Below are 20,128 nucleotides of genomic sequence, written 5' to 3' on the forward strand. Positions count from 1 at the left end.
CGGGGGCAGACACGGCTGGGGAGGAAAGGCCAGCGGGGAGGACAGGCCCCGGCAGGGGCGCGGAGGGCAGACGGGAAGGGAGGGGGGAGGCCGAGGTAGGTGCTGAGGAGGTGAGCGGCCAGAGTTCTGAAAATTCTTGAAAGCAACCTAAGCTAGAGCTCTGGAGCCCACGTCCGCCCTCTCTAAGCAGTCCATCAGTGTCTCCTCTCTGTCTGTCACAGGGGTGCGCGCGCACACACACACACACACACACACTTGAGCAACAGGAGGGATCGAGGTCCCACGTGGAACAATTATAAGGAAAAAGAGCAGGGAGAGGCCCACATCTCCCCAGACAGTTAAGCACGTCAGAAAGATGTCCCATAAAAGACATTAAAAACTACAACTCAGTATTTCAAGCCATTGAAACACTCAAGAGCCAGAGACATTACAGGAGTAACGGAATGTGTGAAAGGACTCCATGAATCTTTAACAGAAAAATCTCAGAAACAGGTAATACAATAGGTAACAGGAGGGGAAGAAGGTGAAAAATGTGAACATTTAACCTTTCAATCATCACACTGATTCTAATATGGGTATTATCTTTCTGAGAATATTTTGTGTGCAACGTGGCATAAAGTAAATGAATAATTATGTCACGTTTAAGTCCTATTATCTCTGATGTCCGAGAGAACCTGAAATCTTGGTGTGGCAAAAAGGAAATATTTAGAGTTAAATAAATGACCATTAACCTGAATTTGAATTGAAAATTGCACGCAGACTCCTGGAAAAACGCATCTCTATTTCGGTCCACTAAAATGGCCTGCAGACAGTGACGACTCCAACGGTAACGAGAGTCCTGGCACCTCGGCGTGACCAGCGTGAATGCCCCAGGCTATGTGGACAGTGCAGAAAACGGCTCTCTCTGGGGGCAGTGCAGGCAGGCGGCACGCCCTTCTTTCTGGGTATGAAGACAGGGGAATGGAGGTGGGAGCTGCAAACTGAGGCCTGGAGAAAGAGGGTGGCCCCGTGTGTCCTTGGGAGGGCCTTCGGGCTGGGCCTCTGCACAGGCCCTAACCGCAGGAGCCAAGCCTAAGGCCCCTGATGGGTGTCAGGGACTGGGCAGCCAGAGAAGGCTCAGGAATGGTTACGGCACAACTTCCCCACCCGCGACGGCCCGTGTACTGTGGTCGGCCTCTGAAGGGTACTGGAGGGCGGCGCGGCACCCGTTCCTTTTCTCACTCGCTGGCCACCTCCCCTTGGGGCGGGATGCCGGCTCCAGCAGAGCAGGCCCTGGTTCCTGTTCGATGCTGTACCCCCGTGGCCAGAACAGGGCCTGCGCCGGTAGGTGCCCGCACAGTGTCTGCTGCACGAGTGAACAGCACAAGAAGGGCACGGACCGTTTGGGAGGGGACGGCTTCTCAGAAATGACCGAGTGTGCACCTCACCTATCACAAAGCCAAAGCAAACACGAGTCAGACACAACTCTGTGAACTGCACAGAGGGGATTCCTAGAAAACCAGGAGCAGGAAGGGCAAACAAGAATCCGCCAAGTCCCTCACCCGCCCTTCCTCCCTCCCTCCCGCCGCCCCCTCTGCCACCCCCTGCACTCACACCTGCATCAAGCTCCTGAGCTCACTCAAAATAAAAACTAAGTGTAAAAGGTCCATTTATTATGCATTTGAGACATGAAAAATATCTGGTGTTTTCTTTATACATTACGCTAGCCTTAGATTTCAATGAGAACAAAGTTTTTCAGAGGTTCACATCTGCCTTCGGGGTTCTCGCTCTACTTTTCCTTAATAAGGTTTTATGTATGTCAATCTCAAAATCTCCTAGAGGACCACTTCTGGGGACTCAACACCCTCAGGCAGAAAGGGGCAACTGTGCCATTTTGAGGAAAATTCGAAGCGAAGAGCTCTATTTCCTGACTCATCTCAAAGAAGAAGCCCCTGGGTGGAGTGACCACCAATGACCGAAGGGTGAAAAAAGTCCCCGAGGACTCCGGTTCCAGTCTGCACCCCTCCACCCCCGGGAAAACCCAGGGTGCCCCCCAGTTCTCACGGCTGCTCTGCTCGGGTGGCTGCTCTCCGGGCTGCACAGCTGAGACAGGTGGGAGGGAAGATCGACTTTAAAGACAACTCGGCCAGCCTGATTACAACTAATACGAGAAGATTTCAAGTCTTTCCTGTTATTTTTTTGAGTGTGTAATAACTACAATAGATTCATGGTAGATTTTTATCTTAAGAAGCCTGGAATTTAAAATACTAGTTGAGTAAATAAGTTAAAGGCACTCAATCTAAAAGAAAACTCAGTAAAGAAGAAGAGATGGTCCTACGGACCAAACACACAGCAAAGGTGTAAGAGCTAACAAACTATCAGAACATTACTCTTTCCCCCTAAATAGGCAACATTTAACTTTCAAAGACAAATAATAAAAATTACCTTTTAAAGATGGTAGTTTTTGAAGTTCTCTGTTATAGCTGATGCTAAACCGGGAGGAACTCTGCCGTTTTTCTTTCTTCACTACGGGCTGAGGGGCCGGCACTTTTATCTTGGTAGACGCCGACGGCACCGTGATGAGGCTGCTCTTCCTGCTGGGAGTCTGTTCACAAAATGAAAACGGGAACAAATGTGTCAGATGACTTGACTTTACAGCCCACTTAGAATATGGGAAAAATACATGAACGCTTCACTCTGGGAGAGTCCCTTCCGCTCTACCGTAAACAACACAATAATTCTGCAGCTGCTGGACTTGGGGCTCCGCCACCTCCTGTAATGCTTGATGTTGAGAGACTCACAGACAAACCTGAGTTCCTTTATCTCCCTTTGGGCTCTTAGGTGTTTGCCATATAGGCTGATACACGTGTGTGTGTGTGTGTGTGTGTGTGTGTGTGTACAGGCTGACGGTGATGGCCTTCCGGAGACGCCCACACGCAATCCCTGGGACTGCACTTGGCAGAGTGGACTCTGCAGACGTGACGAGGTTCAGGACCCCACAGTGGCAGACGGCCCTGGGCTGGTGGGCGGACCCCATGTGCCCACACGGGTCTTTACGAGACAGGAGAAGGCAGCGAGATGACGAAGCAGAGGTCAGACAGTGACACGCACGTGCCACACTGCTGGCTGCGAGGACGGAGGAAGGGGCCACGAGCCAAGGGAAGCGCAGGCAGATTCTACAAGTTGGGAAAGGGAAGGAAACACGCTGTTCTCTAGAGCTTCCGCAAGGAACTAGTTATGCCGACATCTTAAGTCGGCCCCGTTTCTGAGCCCTAGAACTGTAAGATACAAAGTTTATGTCCTTTTAAGCCACTAAGTTGGCAGCCATTCGCACAGCAGCAACAGGACACTGACAGACGACGAACGCCGCAGAAACGATGGCTTCCCTTCCAGATCGCCGCCTGGCCTCAGGACGCGGAGCAGGTTGCAGGGCAGGGCTGCGGCTCCGTGAGCCTGGGGAAGCTCTGGCTTCCCTCCCCTCGCGTTCACCTCCGGGCTCCAGACTCGGGGCTTGTCCCCGGACTGCCTGACCACCGACTGTCCCATGACACGCAGCGGCTTTCAAGGTGGGAAGCAGCGCACACTCTCAAGCAGAGGTGGGTGAGCGCCGAGGGCCCACCGGCAGAGCGGGGACAGCTGGCAGCTGCTCTGGCGCGTGTCCACCAGCCAGGTGCTCTGTGCAGCAAAGGTGCTCCCTCTCCCCGCCCTGCAGTCTGCCCAGAGGAATGGAGTTTGCACCCACCCGACGTGCTCTGTGAGAGCCAAACTTGTCCCAGAACCACCAGCACGCAGGGCCAAGGAGCACAGGCCCACCCACTCGGACCTCTAACTCTCCACGCTCACCACTGGACAGAATTTCTACGAAAGAAGTGCTGCTTTTCCTGTTACTAAGGTGCGCAGGAGCCCATTCCTGGGAGCGCCCCGTGCAGGTGTGTCTGACCCGGAGCAAGGGCCTCCTGGGCCCGGCCCCCCACAGCTTATTCCTCACAGGGGGCTCTCTCGGGCTCTGTCCCTGACGTTTGTCATCGCCCACCTGACCGTGACAGCATGGGTCTTTCCTCCTCAAAATCCCTGTCCACAACTCTCCCCTGCTCGGGATGCCCCCCGTTAAAACTCTCTGCTCAGCTCACTTGATCTTAGAAAAGCCTGGTATTTACTCACGCCACAGCCACAAACGCTCCCCCAGGGGTTGGCCTGTTTTAAATGTTTCATTCACAGGTGTCCGCAGATGGAAGTTTACACGTGGAATCCAGCACTACCCACCTAACAACCTTCATGGACGCCTGGCCCAAACATGAGCAGGAGAGCTCGTGCTGCTGCCCCCCGCCCCCCGACGGAACAGCCTCCACAGGAGGACCGGTGATCTGGCCAAGTTTTTCTGTTTTCACGAAACAGAAAAGGAAACCCGTGGTCCCCACAGCCCGCTGCAGGCTGCGCCGAGGCGATGCTCGCCCTGTCCGAGGGAACAACGTCCTCCCCAAGGCCTCTGACTCCCTGCCATGTCACCTCGTCCCACGGGCCCTGCTGACCACTCCTCCTCAGTGCAGGCAGAGTGGTCTCCAGGAAAGACAGCCTGGTCCCCTCCCCCTGTGCACCCCACCCCAATGCCTCTAGCTAAATGGTGTCTGCAAAGCGCCCCAGACCGCGGGCCAGGCCAGAGCCTGCTGACACCCTCTCTGTTCTGATGTGCCACCGCCCCCTTCTGTTCACAGGGAGCCAGGCCGCCCTGCACCGGGGCTCCGAGTCCACTTCTCCCCTGTGCCCAGCACGGCTATCGCCTTGTGTTCACGTGTGGATTAGGAGGTGGGTGCCTTTCCCCCAACGAGGGCTGCCAGGTGTGTGAAAAACACAAGGCTGCCTATGCCCGGCAACAGCCAGAGGGGCGTTCAAGGTCAGGAAGGCTCCTCTGGGGGGGGGGTGAGCACCCACAGTAGGGGAGCAGTGTGCGTGTGCACGTGTGTGCCCAAAGCCATGTCCAGGCGGGTGTCACCAAGAGCTGAGGGGCTCAGCATGGCCACAGTAGGGAGGCAGGAGGCACGGGGTGGGCCTGGAGTGGCTGCAGACCCCCCCAGAGCCACCAGCCCAGGTTAAAGAATCTGACCTTGATCTCAAGGGAAACCTGAAGCCTAGTGAAAGGTTCTCAGTGGGGCAATGACACAAACACATTTTCCTTTTCTTTTTATCCTCACCTGGGGACATTTTTTCACTGCTTTTAGAGAGGAAGGGAGAGAGAGACATGGATGGGAGAGCATCGTCGATCAGCCACCTTCCCCACGTGCCTGGTCAGGGGCTGTAGGTGCCCAGAACCCAGACTGGGGACCAGCGATCAAACCCACAACCTAGGGACGCGCCCTGACTGGGAATCCAACCTGCCACCTTTTGGTCACGGGACAACACCCCAACCAACAGGGCCACACCGGCCAGGGGCACGTTTTCCTTGCTGAGAGGCTGCTCAGGCGTCAGGTGGGTGTGGGCCGGAGGGGAGAAGGGGGGCAGAGGAGCCACCACCGTCCAGACCAGAGACGGGTGCGGTCGGCGGAAGAGCGCTAGACGAAGCGGAGAATTCCGGGGAACGTCGAGGTGCCGGCTGACAGAGTGCAAATGCAGATGAAGAGGTGGAGGGGTCGGGGAGGCCTCCCAGATGGCTGGCTGACACGGGGAGGGGACAGTGGGACAGGCAGCTGAGACGGCAAGGAAACGCGGGGAGAAATGAGCTCCACCGAGAGCGCTCTGAGTCCGAGGCAGGCCCACGGCTGCCGTCCTCTTCCTCCCAGTGGCTCCCCGCTACTGTCCGCTCACTGACCACAGCCGCAGCTCCCCTGGGTTTCCGGGTTTCTGTCTGTCCCACCAGCTCTGGAGACAGTGAGGCTGGCCTGTCCTTGTCTGTTCTTCACTGGCTCCCAGAGCCTGCCCAGTCGGGCAGCCGCACAGCCGGCTCTCGGGAAACACTCCTCTGAGCCGAGACGTCAATCTGGAGTTGTCCATCTACCTGGGTACCGAGGTCGGGGAGTGAATGAGACCACTGAGCACAAGGGCATGATGGGAGCAGCGAGGGGTGAAGGAGGTAGTGACAAGGTGGCTGCAGAGACCCAGCCAGAGAAGCGGGGCCACGATGGGGCAAGCCGTTCAGGAGGAGAAGAGGGTCACCCCCACCAACACCACTAAAGCCAACTGTCTGTGGGAGTCGGTGCCACGGAGGTGGGGGGGCTGGGTGAGGAGGCAGAGGGTGACGCAGGAGACCCCGAGTGAGCACAACGCCTCTGAAAGACGTGGCGGGGAGAAAGAGGCAGGGCCGGAGGAGGGTCTCAGAACTTGGCAGGAGCAGGTCTGAAAGTGCCGGACGCTGGCTCAGGAGGTGCACAGGTGGGCGACACGCACACAAAAAGGCGCTCAACGCCGTCAGCCATCAGGGAGATGGAAATGAAAACCACAGCCACACCCCACTGCACACCTACTAGGGCGGCTGCAACTCTAAAAACTGGGAAACAAGCGCCAGGAAGGGCGTGGAGAAACCAGAAGCCCTGTGAGCTCCCGGCAGGACGCGACCTGGCCTAGCGCTGGGGAGAGGAAGCAGGCAGCCCCTCGGGGAGTCCAGCAGAGATGCCCGCCCCTCGGCACATGCCCCCAGGAACTGAAGGCAGGTGCTCACACAAACACCGTGGGTCACTCGCAGCACTGCTCACAGCAGCCAGAGGGGGAGACGACCCACGCGTCCACCACTCCCGGCACAGCGAACACACTGCAGCCAGACAGCGGAGCGCTGCTCGGCCGTGAAAAGGGATGAAGCACACGCACCGACTGTGCGTGGACAGTGACAACAGGGTGCTCGGTGATGGAAGCCAGACACACGAGGCCCCACGCTGCAAGATTCCACCCACTCAGAAGGCCCAGCACAAGCAGCTCCAGGGAGAGAAAAGGCTGGTGAGCGGCCGCCAGGGGCTGGGTCAGCGAGAACTGAAGAGGGACTGCTTAATGGGGGGGGGGGCCTCCTGCCGCGTGAGGACGGTGCTCTGGAACTAGCAGTGGTGATGGCCACACAACACCGTGAACACACTCAGTGCTATGAACGATGAACTGTGTGCCTTGTGTACCTTACTGCGTGTAAAAAAGGGCTTCATCCATTCCTTTTCAGCCTGTTCAGGGGACCCCTCACTGTACCAGGCACAGTGAGGGGCTTCCCTCTTCTGTGACCCCCAACCTCTAAAAATGTGGCCAACAGCTCTCTTCCTCGCACACTGGGGTGGTGGGTTTCTCTCTGACAGGAGGCCGGAAGCTCGGCTATGAAGCCCAGCGTCCAGGCCAGTGCTGGGTCCACAGCAAGGGAGGAACCACTGGCAGGTGGAGGAGTCCACACCCTGGCCGCTAGCTCACCGGCCCTGATCTGTGCCACCCTCTGCCCCCTTCCCTCTTGGAGGTGGCCTGCGTGACCAGCAAGCGCCCCCAGTGCCAGTAGGCACACAGACCAAGTCTGCCACACCCAAGGGAGGGCCGAGCTGTGGCAGGACACTGACTGGTGGACAACAGCCAAGCGGCCTTGGTTTAGGTGTCCGCTCACAGTGTCAGCACTGGGTCACCTGTCCTGAAATTACAAGAAGTGTCTGCAAAGAAATATGACAGTATTTGGCTACCTGATTTGAGTAAAATCTAACACGGACTCAGATCTTCCCTTTCGTCACTCCTGGAACGCAGGGCACAGGCGGTTGTGTTCTCGCCTGTTCACTGGGCGAGTGGCCAATGCCCAGATCTGCTGCAGCCTCTCGTCCGGCCCGGGGACAGGCAGTTATCAGCAGAAGTCGGCAGCAGGCACCAACTCAGACAGAAACGGCCGGCCTCCCCCATCACTGCGGGTGGGCAGGTGGCCCCCACCACATTCAGAGGGGCCACATTTCCCGGTGAGGCCTGGACCTTCGGGACGGTCTGAAAACCCAGTCTAAGACTCAAAGTGAAGCTACACTTACAAAGGGAAAGCCGTGCCCTCCCTTCCACAGGGGAAGGTCCTACAGCAGGGGGAAGGGGAGCGGCCCCCTAGGCGGGTCTGCAGTCTGTGTTAAGGCAGCAGACACCCAGCCGGGGCGGCGGAGCTGCCCCCTGGGCCTGACCTGCTACACAGTGCCTGGCCCATAGGGAGGTACAGAGGCAAAGAGCACTGAGGGGTGCCAGGCACTCTCCCCAGTTCCCCCACAGCAGCCCATGCACAAGGCTGCCCCTCTGCAGGCAGAGGGAACAGGGTTCCAGAGGCTGTCCTTGACCCTCTGGGGAAGTGGCCACTGCAGTTTCTAACAGGAGACGCACCAGGCCTGCACATCCCAGTGCCCAGCGGTCCCCCCCAAACCCCAGCCTTCCATGTAGCCAAGCAACAGCTCCTCCATAAACTGAGAGTGGAAAAACATGAGTGTCTGGGAGGTTTTCTCCATTTTGAGATATTTCATTCAAACAACAAAGCAGACAACCGGCATGTGACAAAGCCACCTCCTAGCCAGTATCCCCCATGCGGGGTCACTGTGCAGGGCAGTGCCTTTCCCTCCCACCCTGCCCTGCACATCCACAGACTCACAGTGAGAGATGTAAGATGCTCACTGTTCCCCGGGGCTGGTCAAACCACTGGCCAGAGGTGAACATCTTGGACAGCGCAGGTCTAACATAACACCTCAGGGCTACCAGGTACTTCGAGAATCCAGCCGGGAAAACATGGCATGAAGTCCGAGAAACATTCCTTTAGAGCCATAATTACCCCACCTTTAAAAAACCACACATTTAAGATGAAGCAAAAACCGAGGTCCTCCAACCAATAATGCAGAGCCCAGGGCAGTTGCACTCCCGGGCTTGTTCTCTTGCTCCCCCAGGTGGACGCAATGGAGAAGGCACGCGTTTGGGTGTGGGAAGCTGCACTTCCGCAGGGACTGCTCTCAAACCTGACGGAGAAGCAAGAAGTCTGCGACTGAAAACTGAGGCACAGACCAGAAAATGCAGACAGTTACCTACAAAGTTGTGCTGAACTAGACACCCTGGTGCCCTGACATAAACGGGTCCCCAATGTTTTAGGGAGTCTTGGGGACTTTTTATAGCTGAAATCGTTCAGACGAATTTTCCCTGTGACTTAGGAAAATGTCACCGTGACTCATGCTGGTGGCAGACTGACTCCCCAGCTCCCCGAGATGCAGGAAGGTGCCTCTCCACCACTGCACGCTTCCTGACACCAGGCTCCCACAAAAATGACCAGTGCAGAGAAGCACTGACTTAGACTGCTGCCCTCAAGGACTTCATCTAGTTAGGGGGGCAAATCACAGGGAAATGATGGTGTCCCGGGCAGTCCGAATGCTAATCAGTAGAGCAAATAATTGCTACTTAAATGTAAAAGGTGGAAAAAATATGGTCCAAGATGGGCTCAGCAATCCTCCTTAAATTCCAGGGTAAACGAACTTGAGCTGGAGCTACAAGGACAAAAGGGTTCAGCTGAGCAGTGTGGAGGCCTGGAAGAGGGTTCACGGCAGTCCTCAAAGTGGGGTCCCTTGGGCCCTTCCTGGGGTCTGCCGGGTTTGTGACGACACTAAGATACAATCTGCCTTTGGAACCATCGTCACACCGACCTCCCCTGGCTACGAGACGTGTGACTGAGCAGCCTGAAGGTAGAAGCAAACTTGAGAAGCCAGCTCCCGTCCATTCAATCAGACATTAAAGAGATTTGCAAAAACAGCACTGCCATTTTCTCAGTGAATTTTGGTAGTCATTTCTCATAAAAACATGCAATTTATGTTAACATGTAACGGGTATGCTATTGCCATTGCTAGATAATGAGTAATCTAAAACTTTCTGTTTTAATTTCCAATACGAAACCTATGAGACAGTTATGAACCACTGAACGAAGCTCTCCGGGACCCTCGCTAACTCTGAAGACTGTGCAGGTGCTGACGCCCCGTGTGCCCGAGCCCTGCTGCTCAGGAGGAAGGGGTTTCTCTCAGACATTACGTGCTTGGCAGGACTTGCAAAGCGAAGGTACTTCATGGAGCAGACTTCCTAGAGCACTGGTCTCAGCAGCGGGCCATTCTGCCCTCCAGGAGGCGTCCGGCCTCTTCCCGGCAGCAGCCTGAGGAAGCACCGGCCCCACACAGGCCGCAGAGGGTGGCATGCCTGCCCCCAGAGCAGCCGATCGACAGGAGGCACTCAGGGCCTACCAAGAGTCTGCCTTGTAAGTAGGACAGGAGTGGGCGCTAGAAAGGGGACAGCCCTGGAAGAGCTGCTTCCCCACTACCCCCAGGGAGGCAGGCTCCTGGCCCTCCTCCTCCAAGAGCGAATGCCTTCCTAGCCCCTCATCTTTCTTCCATGGAACTGTGGGGGAGAGTGAACCAAAAGGTGGCAACTGAAAGTGGAGAATTCCATTTCCTACATAATAATTACACAAGAATTTCAAAAAAAAATTTTAAAGAACTATTCCTTTGGGTCATCTCTGAGTTTCTCTGCAGTCCGGTCTAGGGCTGCATAAGCCAAGTTGGGAAGAGGACCATGGGAAATGTACTGCGGGGGGCCCCCAGCAGAAACCCGAGTTCACATCGGAACCTACAGAGAGGCTCCTGGTGTTCTGGGCGCGGGGAGTCGGCCTCTCGGGGTAGTCACCACAGACACCTCCCCAGAAACACACCCGCCAACAAAACGACTTTCCTTGTCCTCTTCCAACTGACTACAATTCCTGCTGCAGGGAACAGTGGCTAGAAAGTCAAACAGGTTTTCTTGAAAAGACATTTTTCATTAACATGTTGTTTATGTTAATACGTAATGGGTGTTGTTTTTCTTCGATGAGTTCATAAATATTTCCAAAGTTTCTGTTTTAACCTCTACCCGCCCTGTACCTAAGTAATCCTGGCTCCTTGTCTTAGACTCGAGGGTGGAGGGTGGGGGGGTGGGGCGGGGCAGCAGCAGGTAAAGGTACAGGGACGGGTTATAGAAAGAAGTCACTTCCAAAGGTAGGTGTCAAAACGAGCTACCAAGATGGAGAACAGACTGTTCAGCTTTCTTCACGGCAACAAACATTATGTAAGAGTTGCTGTAGAGACTTTCAAACAAACACCAAGCCGAGGCAGGATATGCAAAATGCACAACCAGAGACCAACTCTTGGGCAAGCTCTAAGGGCTTAAAACAAATCACTCCGGACACAGTGCAGGGACTAAAATGCAAAACCACCCCTGCATGGCCTGGCCCTGCAAACGGCCTTCAGGGCTCTCTGAGCAAGTTACTAAGATTCTAAATATTCACGCGATGTCCCCAGTTACGTTTCCACAGACGTGAGTGTCACACCAGACTGTCCCTCCAGAGTGTCCCATTGGTGGACTGTCCCTCCACAAGTGTCCCATCAGCCCATTTGTGGCCTCACTCGAAAGTGTGCCATGAAATAAACCAGCAGTAGGTACTGGGCAGAAACTTTTATTTCCAGGACACGTGTGGGTAAACATTCTACTTGGAGGAAAGAAAAAGAAAAAAGCACCAATACACATTATTCAAGGAGCAGAAATTTCTAGGAAAAGGCAAAAACAGTGACCAGCGTTTTGTTATACTGGAAGATAAACCCTGCCAGACATACTGCAGGGAAAACTTCTTTCAAGAGGGCCCATGCCTAGTCTGTCCCATGGAGTTAAAAATAGCCAAATCTGAAACCGTCCAAATTATTTTAAGGATGAGGAACCAGAGCCACGGAGGTCAGGTCATAAATTTCGGGCTTCAGGTGCTAGCAGTTCCCTCGTCCAAACTCAGGGCCGAAATACTCTCCCTACACCACTCAATTCTCTTACTCTCTGCCACAGGATGCCCCTCCTTCTGGAAAACCGCCAGGCAGGCGGTCCTCGTCTGAGCCAAAAGCGCCGGGCAGCGCGCACCGCCACCTGCAGCCTCTGTGAGGCCAGCTCGCAGCCAACGGGGCCAGCCCACACGTGGACATGTGTGTCAAGGTGGCCGCAGGCAGGCCACGTTCTGGGACACATTCTCTGTGGCGATTACATCCAGACCCGCCACGCCAGGCACTGTCTGCACATCTCGGCTTGTGCAGCGGAGTGTGGGAACCGCCCTAACAGAGGCGTGCTCACAGGGCGACCGAGCGAAGGCCGGCTGCGAAGGGGGAGCAACGTTAAAAACAACATGGGAACGGAAACCAGTCTGCATGTTCAGGTTCCACTAATCCTGAGACGGGAGGGGAAGAGCACGTCGATCATGTTTGCTAAGTGGCCGGAACTCAGCATGAAGACACGAGATGAAGACAGAGGGGAGAAAACAATAACAAAGTAGGCTCGACTCAAAGTTCTGATGAACTCAGGGCCTCCATTTGTACTCCTGCAAAACAACTGACAGAGTCATCCGCCTGTCATGCAGTCTGCCATGTCGCCCCGGGCACCCTCACGAGGAAGTAGTGGAGGGCCCCGAGTTACAGGGTTTGCAGCTCTGCGGCTCCAGCTCTTAGGCTGCAGTACCAGGAAAAATACAGACAACTGCACATCACATCAACGCCACAGGCCCCACCTCGAGAGTCCTCGGTGACTGACAGTTAGGAACCCAGTCCCCTTAAAAACACGCATTTTACATACTGGCGGTTTTGGTGTCTTTCAGTTACCGATGGGTTTTTCAGGTACAAGCTTCACATTAGCCATCCTCACAGCCAGGTTCTCTCCGCCGAAACAGGAATAGATGCACCAAACCCATCGATACTCCTTTCTGATGAGAATAGTGAGCAGAGTCTGGTATGTGAGCAATAAGGGCGCACTAGGAAGTCTCAGCAGTCTTAATGAAAGACCAACAAACCAATAAAAAGAAATAGAAAGCACACATCCTCCCGGAGGGACTAAACTTCATTTAAATCCATTTAGTCAAGAGTGACAGGGAAGTAAGCAAGTCACTTGTAAGAATGCCACAGTAAAACTTGATTGTCTGCCATAAAGAAAGGGCAGAGAGTAGACCCTAACTACTGGTCGTTAAGGAGCCCTTTTGGATTTCTGCTTTTTGCTTTCGGGAGGGCAACTGATTTGCTGGATCCATGATCAGACTCTGGAGAACCAGATACCGCGATATCGAGCAGCTTCCCCTCCCCGGATGATTCAGAAGCACCTGTGAGCTCTTCCGGGAGCGATAAGGCAAAGCCTGGGGCCAGCTCTGCACAGGCTCTCAAAGCACAACCTCATCAGGGACCACATAAACCCCACTGGGTAGCCGCAATCCTCACGGAGCATTCTAGCTGTCCCGTTATGAGCCCTAAGTCAAGAAGCCAAAGAAGTCAGAACTGGCCAATACGGACAGAAAGAAAATGTGAAAGATTGGAGACAACACAAAAACACCCAAACCAGATAAACCAAAGCATACTGACACTATTGGGGACAGAGGCTAAGTGGGCCACACATTAAGGACCTGACCCAGGAAACCAGCAGCACCCAGCACAGCACAGGCGGTGGAAGGAGCATGAGTTGCTGGAAGAAGGACCTGGTGCCTGCACAGGAAGGGGCAGGATGAGAACTGAAAGCAACATGGATAACTCCAGAGGGACAGAGCTGCCCAGCTGCTAGGTTTGAGGTGAGGAGAGTGAATCTGAAAATACCAGCGGCACAGAGAGACACAACTGTCACAATAACGTCCATGTTTACTTGAAGTAGAATAATGAAAACCAAAATCACTGAAAGTGAGAGTGACACAAGACACTAGAAAAAAATCTCATATAGGAAACATTACAAAACCATATCTTTGGTTTTTCTACCCTACGTTCAAAGCTGTTCACGAAAAAGCAGAAAATGAGTATTTGAGGATACTTACCTCTGGTTCTATTCCGTCTTGTCCTTCTTTTGAACTTTTCCCACTTTTTCCTGCTTTTGGTAACTCCTGGGAAACATCAAGAATTAATTAGGCTTCGCAAAGTTTATACTGCTAAACAACAGATAATCAAAGTTTGCCAACGGATTTAACAAGGACTCATGATAGTTTTAATTAATACCACCAAGAAATTCTCCATATTGTTTAGGTAGCTACACAACATTTCGACGCCACCCTCGTCGTCACTCAAATTCAGATTTCCCGTTTTACGTATCTGGGGTTGAAAACTTTCAGCAGAAACAGACAATCCCTAATTTATACAGCACTGTCAGCATTTTGAAGGATGCACAGCACATTCCTTTCTTCGCTCCCGGCTAAGCCCTGTGAGCGGGGGATCTCTGGGGTGATATCGGAACGCTACAGAGCTCCACCTGAGGCGGAAACATTCTCCCCCCAGTAAGAACGCAGCGCACACACAGCCATCGCCGCCGTCACCCCGAATAACAGAATTTCAGAGCCCTAGAGCGGCCCTCTGGAAAGCAAACCCTTCCTCCGAAGCATTAAGCGGGGTCCACTCGCTCCCCGCCCGCGTCCCTCCGAGGCGTCTGCAGCCCCCACCCCGAAGCCCCTGCCCAGGTCTGCGAGGCTGGGTCAACCACCTCCGCCGCCGCACCTGTCCCCTCACGCCCACCGCGCGCGCACACCGCCCCGGGCGCCCACGCCGGCAGTCAGGACCTCCGGCCCGGCGCGAACCACCCCCGCCCCCACCCCGAGAACGGGCAGAGGCCCCCCCCACAGCCCTCCGGACCCCGGGGCCGGCGGTCCAGGCACAGAACCCCGAGTCCCGCCGAGCCCCGCTCCCGGGCAGTTCCCCGCCGCCCTCCGCGCGGCCCCTTCCCCTTTCCCTTCCCGCCGGTCAGTCTCCTGGCCCGGGCCCCGACTCACTTTCTCCTTCTTGTTTTTATTCGGCATGGCTGGTGCGGGCCGTCACTGCCGCCGCCTCCGCCGCCGGCCCCCCGCAGCAGCAGCAGCGCCCCCGCCCCGGCCGCCGCCGCCGCCGCCACCGCCGCCGCCGCCCGGGGACTGAGCCGTTCGCTCGCTCGCGCTTCCCCTTTTCCAGGTTCCCAGAGGCTGCGGCAGCCGCGGCGGCGGCGGCGGCGGCGGTGGCGGCGGCGGCGTCTCTCCGCCCCTCCCCCGGGCCGCCCCACCCCTTCCCCGGGCCGCCCCTCCCCTCACCTCCCTCCCCGCCCCCGGGCCGCGGCTCCCGTGCAGCCACCCCGCTCTCCCGTAGGCCCCGCCCCGCCTCCCGCCAGACGCCCTGCCATTGGCCAACGCGCCCTCACGTGCCCTAACGCTCTCCCGCTTCCCAGACCCGCGCGGGTCCGTGTCCCTCGCTCCCTCCTCCGTCTCTCTCCGGCTCGCGTCAGTCTGAGGCCGGGTGGTAGTGGCAGTGGCGCCAAAGGTACGGCCGCGAGAGCCTGGCCGAGTCAGACGAACGGGCGTGGGGCTGCGTGTGCGGCGACCCGCCAGTACCGGCGGTGGAGGTGAGGGTCAGAGATAAAAGAGGCGCGGAAACGGCGCGTCTGAAACGGATGGCAACAACTAATGCAGTATGCGCGGCGCGGACCGGCACCAACGGCGGCCTCCCGGCCTCGTCCTGTCTCCGCCGCGGTGCTCGAGAAACTCTAAAGCACCCGCGGGCCAGTGCGCGGGGCAGCCCGCAGGCCCGCGAGCCGCGGGAGCGGCGGTTTCCCGGGGCCCCGCTAGGCCCCGCCCACCACCTACCGGTGCCCATCCTGAGGCTCCACCAGCTCCAATGGGCTTTTATTTTATTCTTTAGTTTGGCTTGATCATAAACCATGTGAGGAAACCTGCATTTTGACCACTAGTCACGTGATTCTGTCACCTCGCTAAGAGCTCTGGAGAGATGAGTTTACTGAGGGTTAGGGTAACTTTGATATACATACTACTTCCCCAGTGTGTCCAGTGCCAAAACCTGCCGGAAACCTGATGGCAGGCGTCGAGATTGAAGGAATGCAGGAGGCAGACTGTAGGAGTGAACGGAGTGAGTGCGCTGGCGCATCACCGCGATGATCAAGGAGCCGAGTCTTGACTGGGCACTTGAAAATCATTGCTGATTAAGGAGCCGAGTCTTGACTGGGCACTTGGAAATCATTGCGTTCTCTTTGGCCCCGGTTTTGCATTTCTTTGAAAGTTGCCAGGCAAAGCATTTTTGGTTTATTCTGTGCTGCTCTGCGCTAGGAAAGCGAAAAGACAGAGGAAGAGGGGAAAAAAGATCTAAAGTGAGGAGAGTCGTGGGAGGTCCTGAAAGTAAATTCTGCCTGCAGGTGTCAAAATGTGCACTTTTAGAAGAATAATTTGCTGAACAGCCTAGAAGGCTCTATGTGCAGAAGGAATGGTTTATGATTAGTATTTTAAGTGGGCTAACAGTTTTTTTTAAAACAAGTAGTTAAAAAATATGACAAGTAGAGCACTGCCCTAGCTAATTTAATACCATTTCTTTTTTAAAAATAAAGTACATGCTATCAATATAATGCACCCAGTTTAAGTCCACATCAAAGAGGAGTAGTTCTGAAACTACGAGTTTGTGACCATAGAGCTCTGAGGCGGCTGGGAGCTTCTCCAAGACAAGCCCATGCCTCCAGGAGCTATCCCCTTGTGTCAGCCCCTGGTGGTCCAAGGGTATTGGGGGCATTCATTTGTTCAGCAGACATTTGCTGGACTCCAGTCATGTGCAAAGCATGGTTGCAAGGGACCCCATGATAGTCTAGAAAGTTCTAAAAGTTTGAGAACTACTTTAATAAATTTTATATCCAAGTATTGAAGGAAAATGGGAAAAACACAGTATGAGAAGGAACTGAAAAAAAAAAACAACAAAAACAAAAAACCCGGAATTATCTTCTGGAGGGCGGGCCCCTTGTAGCCCAGGTTTCTCCCACTAGGTGAGTGTTCTCGGAGCCCATCTGTATCTGCACTAGCTGGGGCTGTTGTGAGAGGCTGCGTTGGGCTTCAGTGATTTTTTTTTTCCTTGAAGACAACACATTTGTCCATTTCACGAGGGGTGATTTACAAGCTGACCTGTCCACACCACACTGAGCGTTAACAATTTTTGATCAAAAATGCATGACCCTTCCCCCGGTGCCCCACCCCCACTCACCCCATCTCACTCTTAGTGACTTTTTTTTTCTTGTTTCCTGGATGAAAAAAGTCCTAAAAGGGAAATGTTTTGCTGCTGTGGAAGAGGTGAAACACAACACCGCAGAAGCACTAAAAGCCATCAACACTGATGAGTTCAAAACTGGAGCAGTGCAAAAACATTTCAATAGTTGTATCAAATGAAGAGTACTTCAAAGGTGACTGAAGTTTAAACATGTAACAATGAATAACAATTTTTAATAAATAAGTTGTGATTTTGGGGGGTCTCCCCTAATATAATTCCATGTCCACATGTATAGGATGAAATATAATGCCTTTCTTTTTTCCTCCCAAATCCCTGTGCCCAGGGGAGGGGATAAGACAGGACAGATATAACTTAGCCTGAGGTGGAGAGAGGCATAGCACAAGGGCATTAGTGACCCAGGATTAAAGGGTTTGGGAGGGAGGAGGGCACATGCGGTGGGTGGCAGGCGGCAGAAAGCGCTGGAGCTGCAGGGTGCTGTGTGTTGAATTTGAGTTCTTGTCCTAACTGTGCAGCTACAGGTTTTAAAAGTCGGGAACCAGCCCAGTCAAGAAGGTCAAACTGGAATTAAATTAATGAAGATTGATGTACGCAGGCAGGCAGAGGTCAAGCAAATGACTGAGGAGAGCCATTCACGTCAGGGCTGACGGCCTGGGACCTGACCCCACTCCTGTGCCTTACTGAGGACAGGGAGGCATTGGTGCTCCCCAGGGCCTGGCTGGCTGAGCCCCCTTCAGAGCCCCTGTGCAGGGAGGGAGGCAGGGGAGGGGGACTAAATACTCCCACCTCTTCCCTCCCCCCATCACCCGTGCCTACCACTGGCCCAACCACCTGGAGCCAGAGGGCCGGGAAGCCAGTGATGTTCTCTGGATGCCCTGCTCCAGGCCATGGAACGGGGCAGAGAAGGGTGGGAGTGAGTCTCCAGACACCTTAAGTGCAGGATAACTCCGTATCAGGGAGGAGCAGAGATGTGGAACGAGAAGGTGCGGTTCCCGTGCAGGCTGTGTGAGCCCTTGGAGCAAACCCTGTGGATCAGTGCTTCTCAGGGCGGTGCCTTCTCCTAGGGCACAGCTAGCAGTGTCTGTGGAGATTTTGGCTGCCACAGCTGGAGGGGGCGGGTGCTGCTGGCACCTTAGTGGTGAGATGTCACGGCAATGCCGAACATCCTACAGTGCACAGGACAGCCCCCAGGACAGAGTCCTCCTGCCTCAGATGTCAACAGTGCGCAGGTGGAGAAGCGCTGGCCTAAACCCGTGTAAGAGGGACCCAACACAACCCGCCCTGCCCGCTCCGTGGTCGCGGTGAGCATCACAGAGGGGGACAGGCGTGAAAGCCAGCATTGTGTCTGTAGACTTCATTTAGGAAGGAACACTCTGTCCAGACATAACCTACAGCCCCTGCTCCAGCGAGCAGGGTTCCCTCCCAGGTAATAACGTCGGTCTTGGGAGACCAGAAATGACCACCTTTCTGCAGGAACTGCCATCCAAGTCATAACCGGAAGGTGACGAGACCACCTTCTTTAAAAAGCCTTTGAAATATTTAAAATTAATTTGTATTGTACTTTTTCCATGACTATTTATCCCCACTGTAGTCTCTTCCACCCCCACCCCGCCCCCTCCTCGCACTCATCACACGGTTCTCCGTGTCAATTCCACATTCCTACCAACAGTGCACAGGGTTCCAGTTTTCCACATCTCCACCAGCACTTGGTTTTTTCTTTCTCTCTTTTTAAAAAGATTTTATGTATTTCCAGAAAGAAGAAGGGAGAGAGAGAGAGGAGAGAAACATCAATGTGTGGTTGCCCCTCACGCCCCCCCTCCTTACTGGGGATGTGGCCTGCAACCAAGGAACGTGCCCTGACCAGGAACTAAACCAGTGACCCCTGGCTCACAGACTGGCATCCAACCCATTGAGCTACACCGGCCAGGGCTGTTTTTTTCTTTTTTGGGAGTTAGCCAGTCTGCCTGGTGGGCAGTGATAACTTATCATGGTTAGATTTGCATTTTCCTAGTTATTAGTAATGTCCAGCATCTTTTCATGAGCCTATTGTGTATTCATTTATCCCATTTGGAGAAATATCTAATCAAAGCTTTTGCCCATTTTTTAATGAGGTTTGGGAGTTTTTTTTCTTGATTCATCGGAGTTCCTTATACATTCTGGATACGAACCCCGTACCGTATATATTTTTTTGCGAATATCTTCTCCCATCTCGGAGGCTGCCTCTTCTGTCTGTCGACTGTGACCTTTGATGCACAGAAGTTTTACAGGGAAGGCACTGACCTTCACGCTGTGGTTGCCACACCCATTTTATGGGTGTGGTGCCCTGCCTCTGATCCAGACTGCCGAGAGAATGAAAGGGAAATAGGGGCTCCGTGACCTCTCCTCCTCGGGAATGTGCGATCGCCTGGGGGGCAGGAATCACTCCCCCGCTGTTTGCTCTGCTCTCTTCTGCTCACCCCCCAACTGAGCACAAGGCCTGGCTGATCGCTCGACCTACTATCATGGAACTGGGGGGTCAGGCGAGGTTGTGCCCTTCTTTTGGGAAGGACCCTTCGCGTATCCCCGCGGGGCCTGGCCTGTTTTAGCCCTTTAGTAAATGCGTTTGGACCGAAACTGGAAGCGTGTCCCCTGGCACTTGAAAACACATCCGCACTTAGGGGTTGGGATGTGGCGGCCAGCTGCATTCTGGTTTCATTCTGGTTTCTTTGGATCCTGTACAAGCAAAGAAAAGTGGCCTGAAGGTGGAAGAAAGCCATGTGCCCAGCATATTTTCCCTGAGACTGCTGGCATCTGTAATCATTCACCGTGTGTGGTGGAGAAGACGGCATTCTAATGTGTGTGCTTGGCATCTGCTTCCTCTTCGTGCTGAAACCCCCTGCCCAGCGTCGCTTGATGTCCACACACTACAAGGGACTGCTTTGCCCCAAATATGTATGTTTCTTCCTCTCTCCCTCCCTTTCCTCCCTACTGCATACTAAGGCAGAGCTCTCAAAAGGTCAGTTTAAAATGACTTACAGGGTTATTAGGATTCAGAGTCTGCATACTTCACCCGGCTACACCCAGAAAATGCATCTTCCCTTCAAAACTCTCTCCAAAGCCCAGCTCTGCGCCTGTGCCCAGAGGGACGAGGTCGTGACAGCCCACGAGATGCCGCCACTTAGGGCCTGACGTCC

At 54.5% G+C, this 20,128-nt stretch overlaps 1 protein-coding gene across 3 annotated transcripts in view; it reads right to left on the reverse strand.

Annotated features, from left to right (window-relative positions):
* Positions 1-14,867, reverse strand: part of PPP2R5C (protein phosphatase 2 regulatory subunit B'gamma) — a 124,525-nt gene extending 109,658 nt beyond the window's left edge. The window contains exons 1-3 of one of the 3 annotated variants that reach the window (XM_053665982.1): positions 14,702-14,867; positions 13,760-13,825; positions 2,425-2,584 (exon numbers count right to left, since the gene is read on the reverse strand). In XM_053665982.1, coding sequence (XP_053521957.1) covers positions 2,425-2,584; positions 13,760-13,825; positions 14,702-14,728 — 253 coding nt within the window. In that variant the 5' untranslated portion in view covers positions 14,729-14,867. The remainder of the gene's footprint in view (positions 1-2,424; positions 2,585-13,759; positions 13,826-14,701) is intronic. The other 2 variants (XM_037130387.2, XM_037130388.2) reach the window with 2 other exon arrangements.
* Positions 14,868-20,128: the final 5,261 nt, after the last annotated feature.

Source organism: Artibeus jamaicensis, unplaced genomic scaffold (genome assembly GCF_021234435.1).
Source record: "Artibeus jamaicensis isolate MK-2021 breed Jamaican fruit bat unplaced genomic scaffold, CSHL_Jam_final contig_444, whole genome shotgun sequence".
NCBI classification, from domain to species: Eukaryota; Metazoa; Chordata; class Mammalia; order Chiroptera; family Phyllostomidae; genus Artibeus; species Artibeus jamaicensis.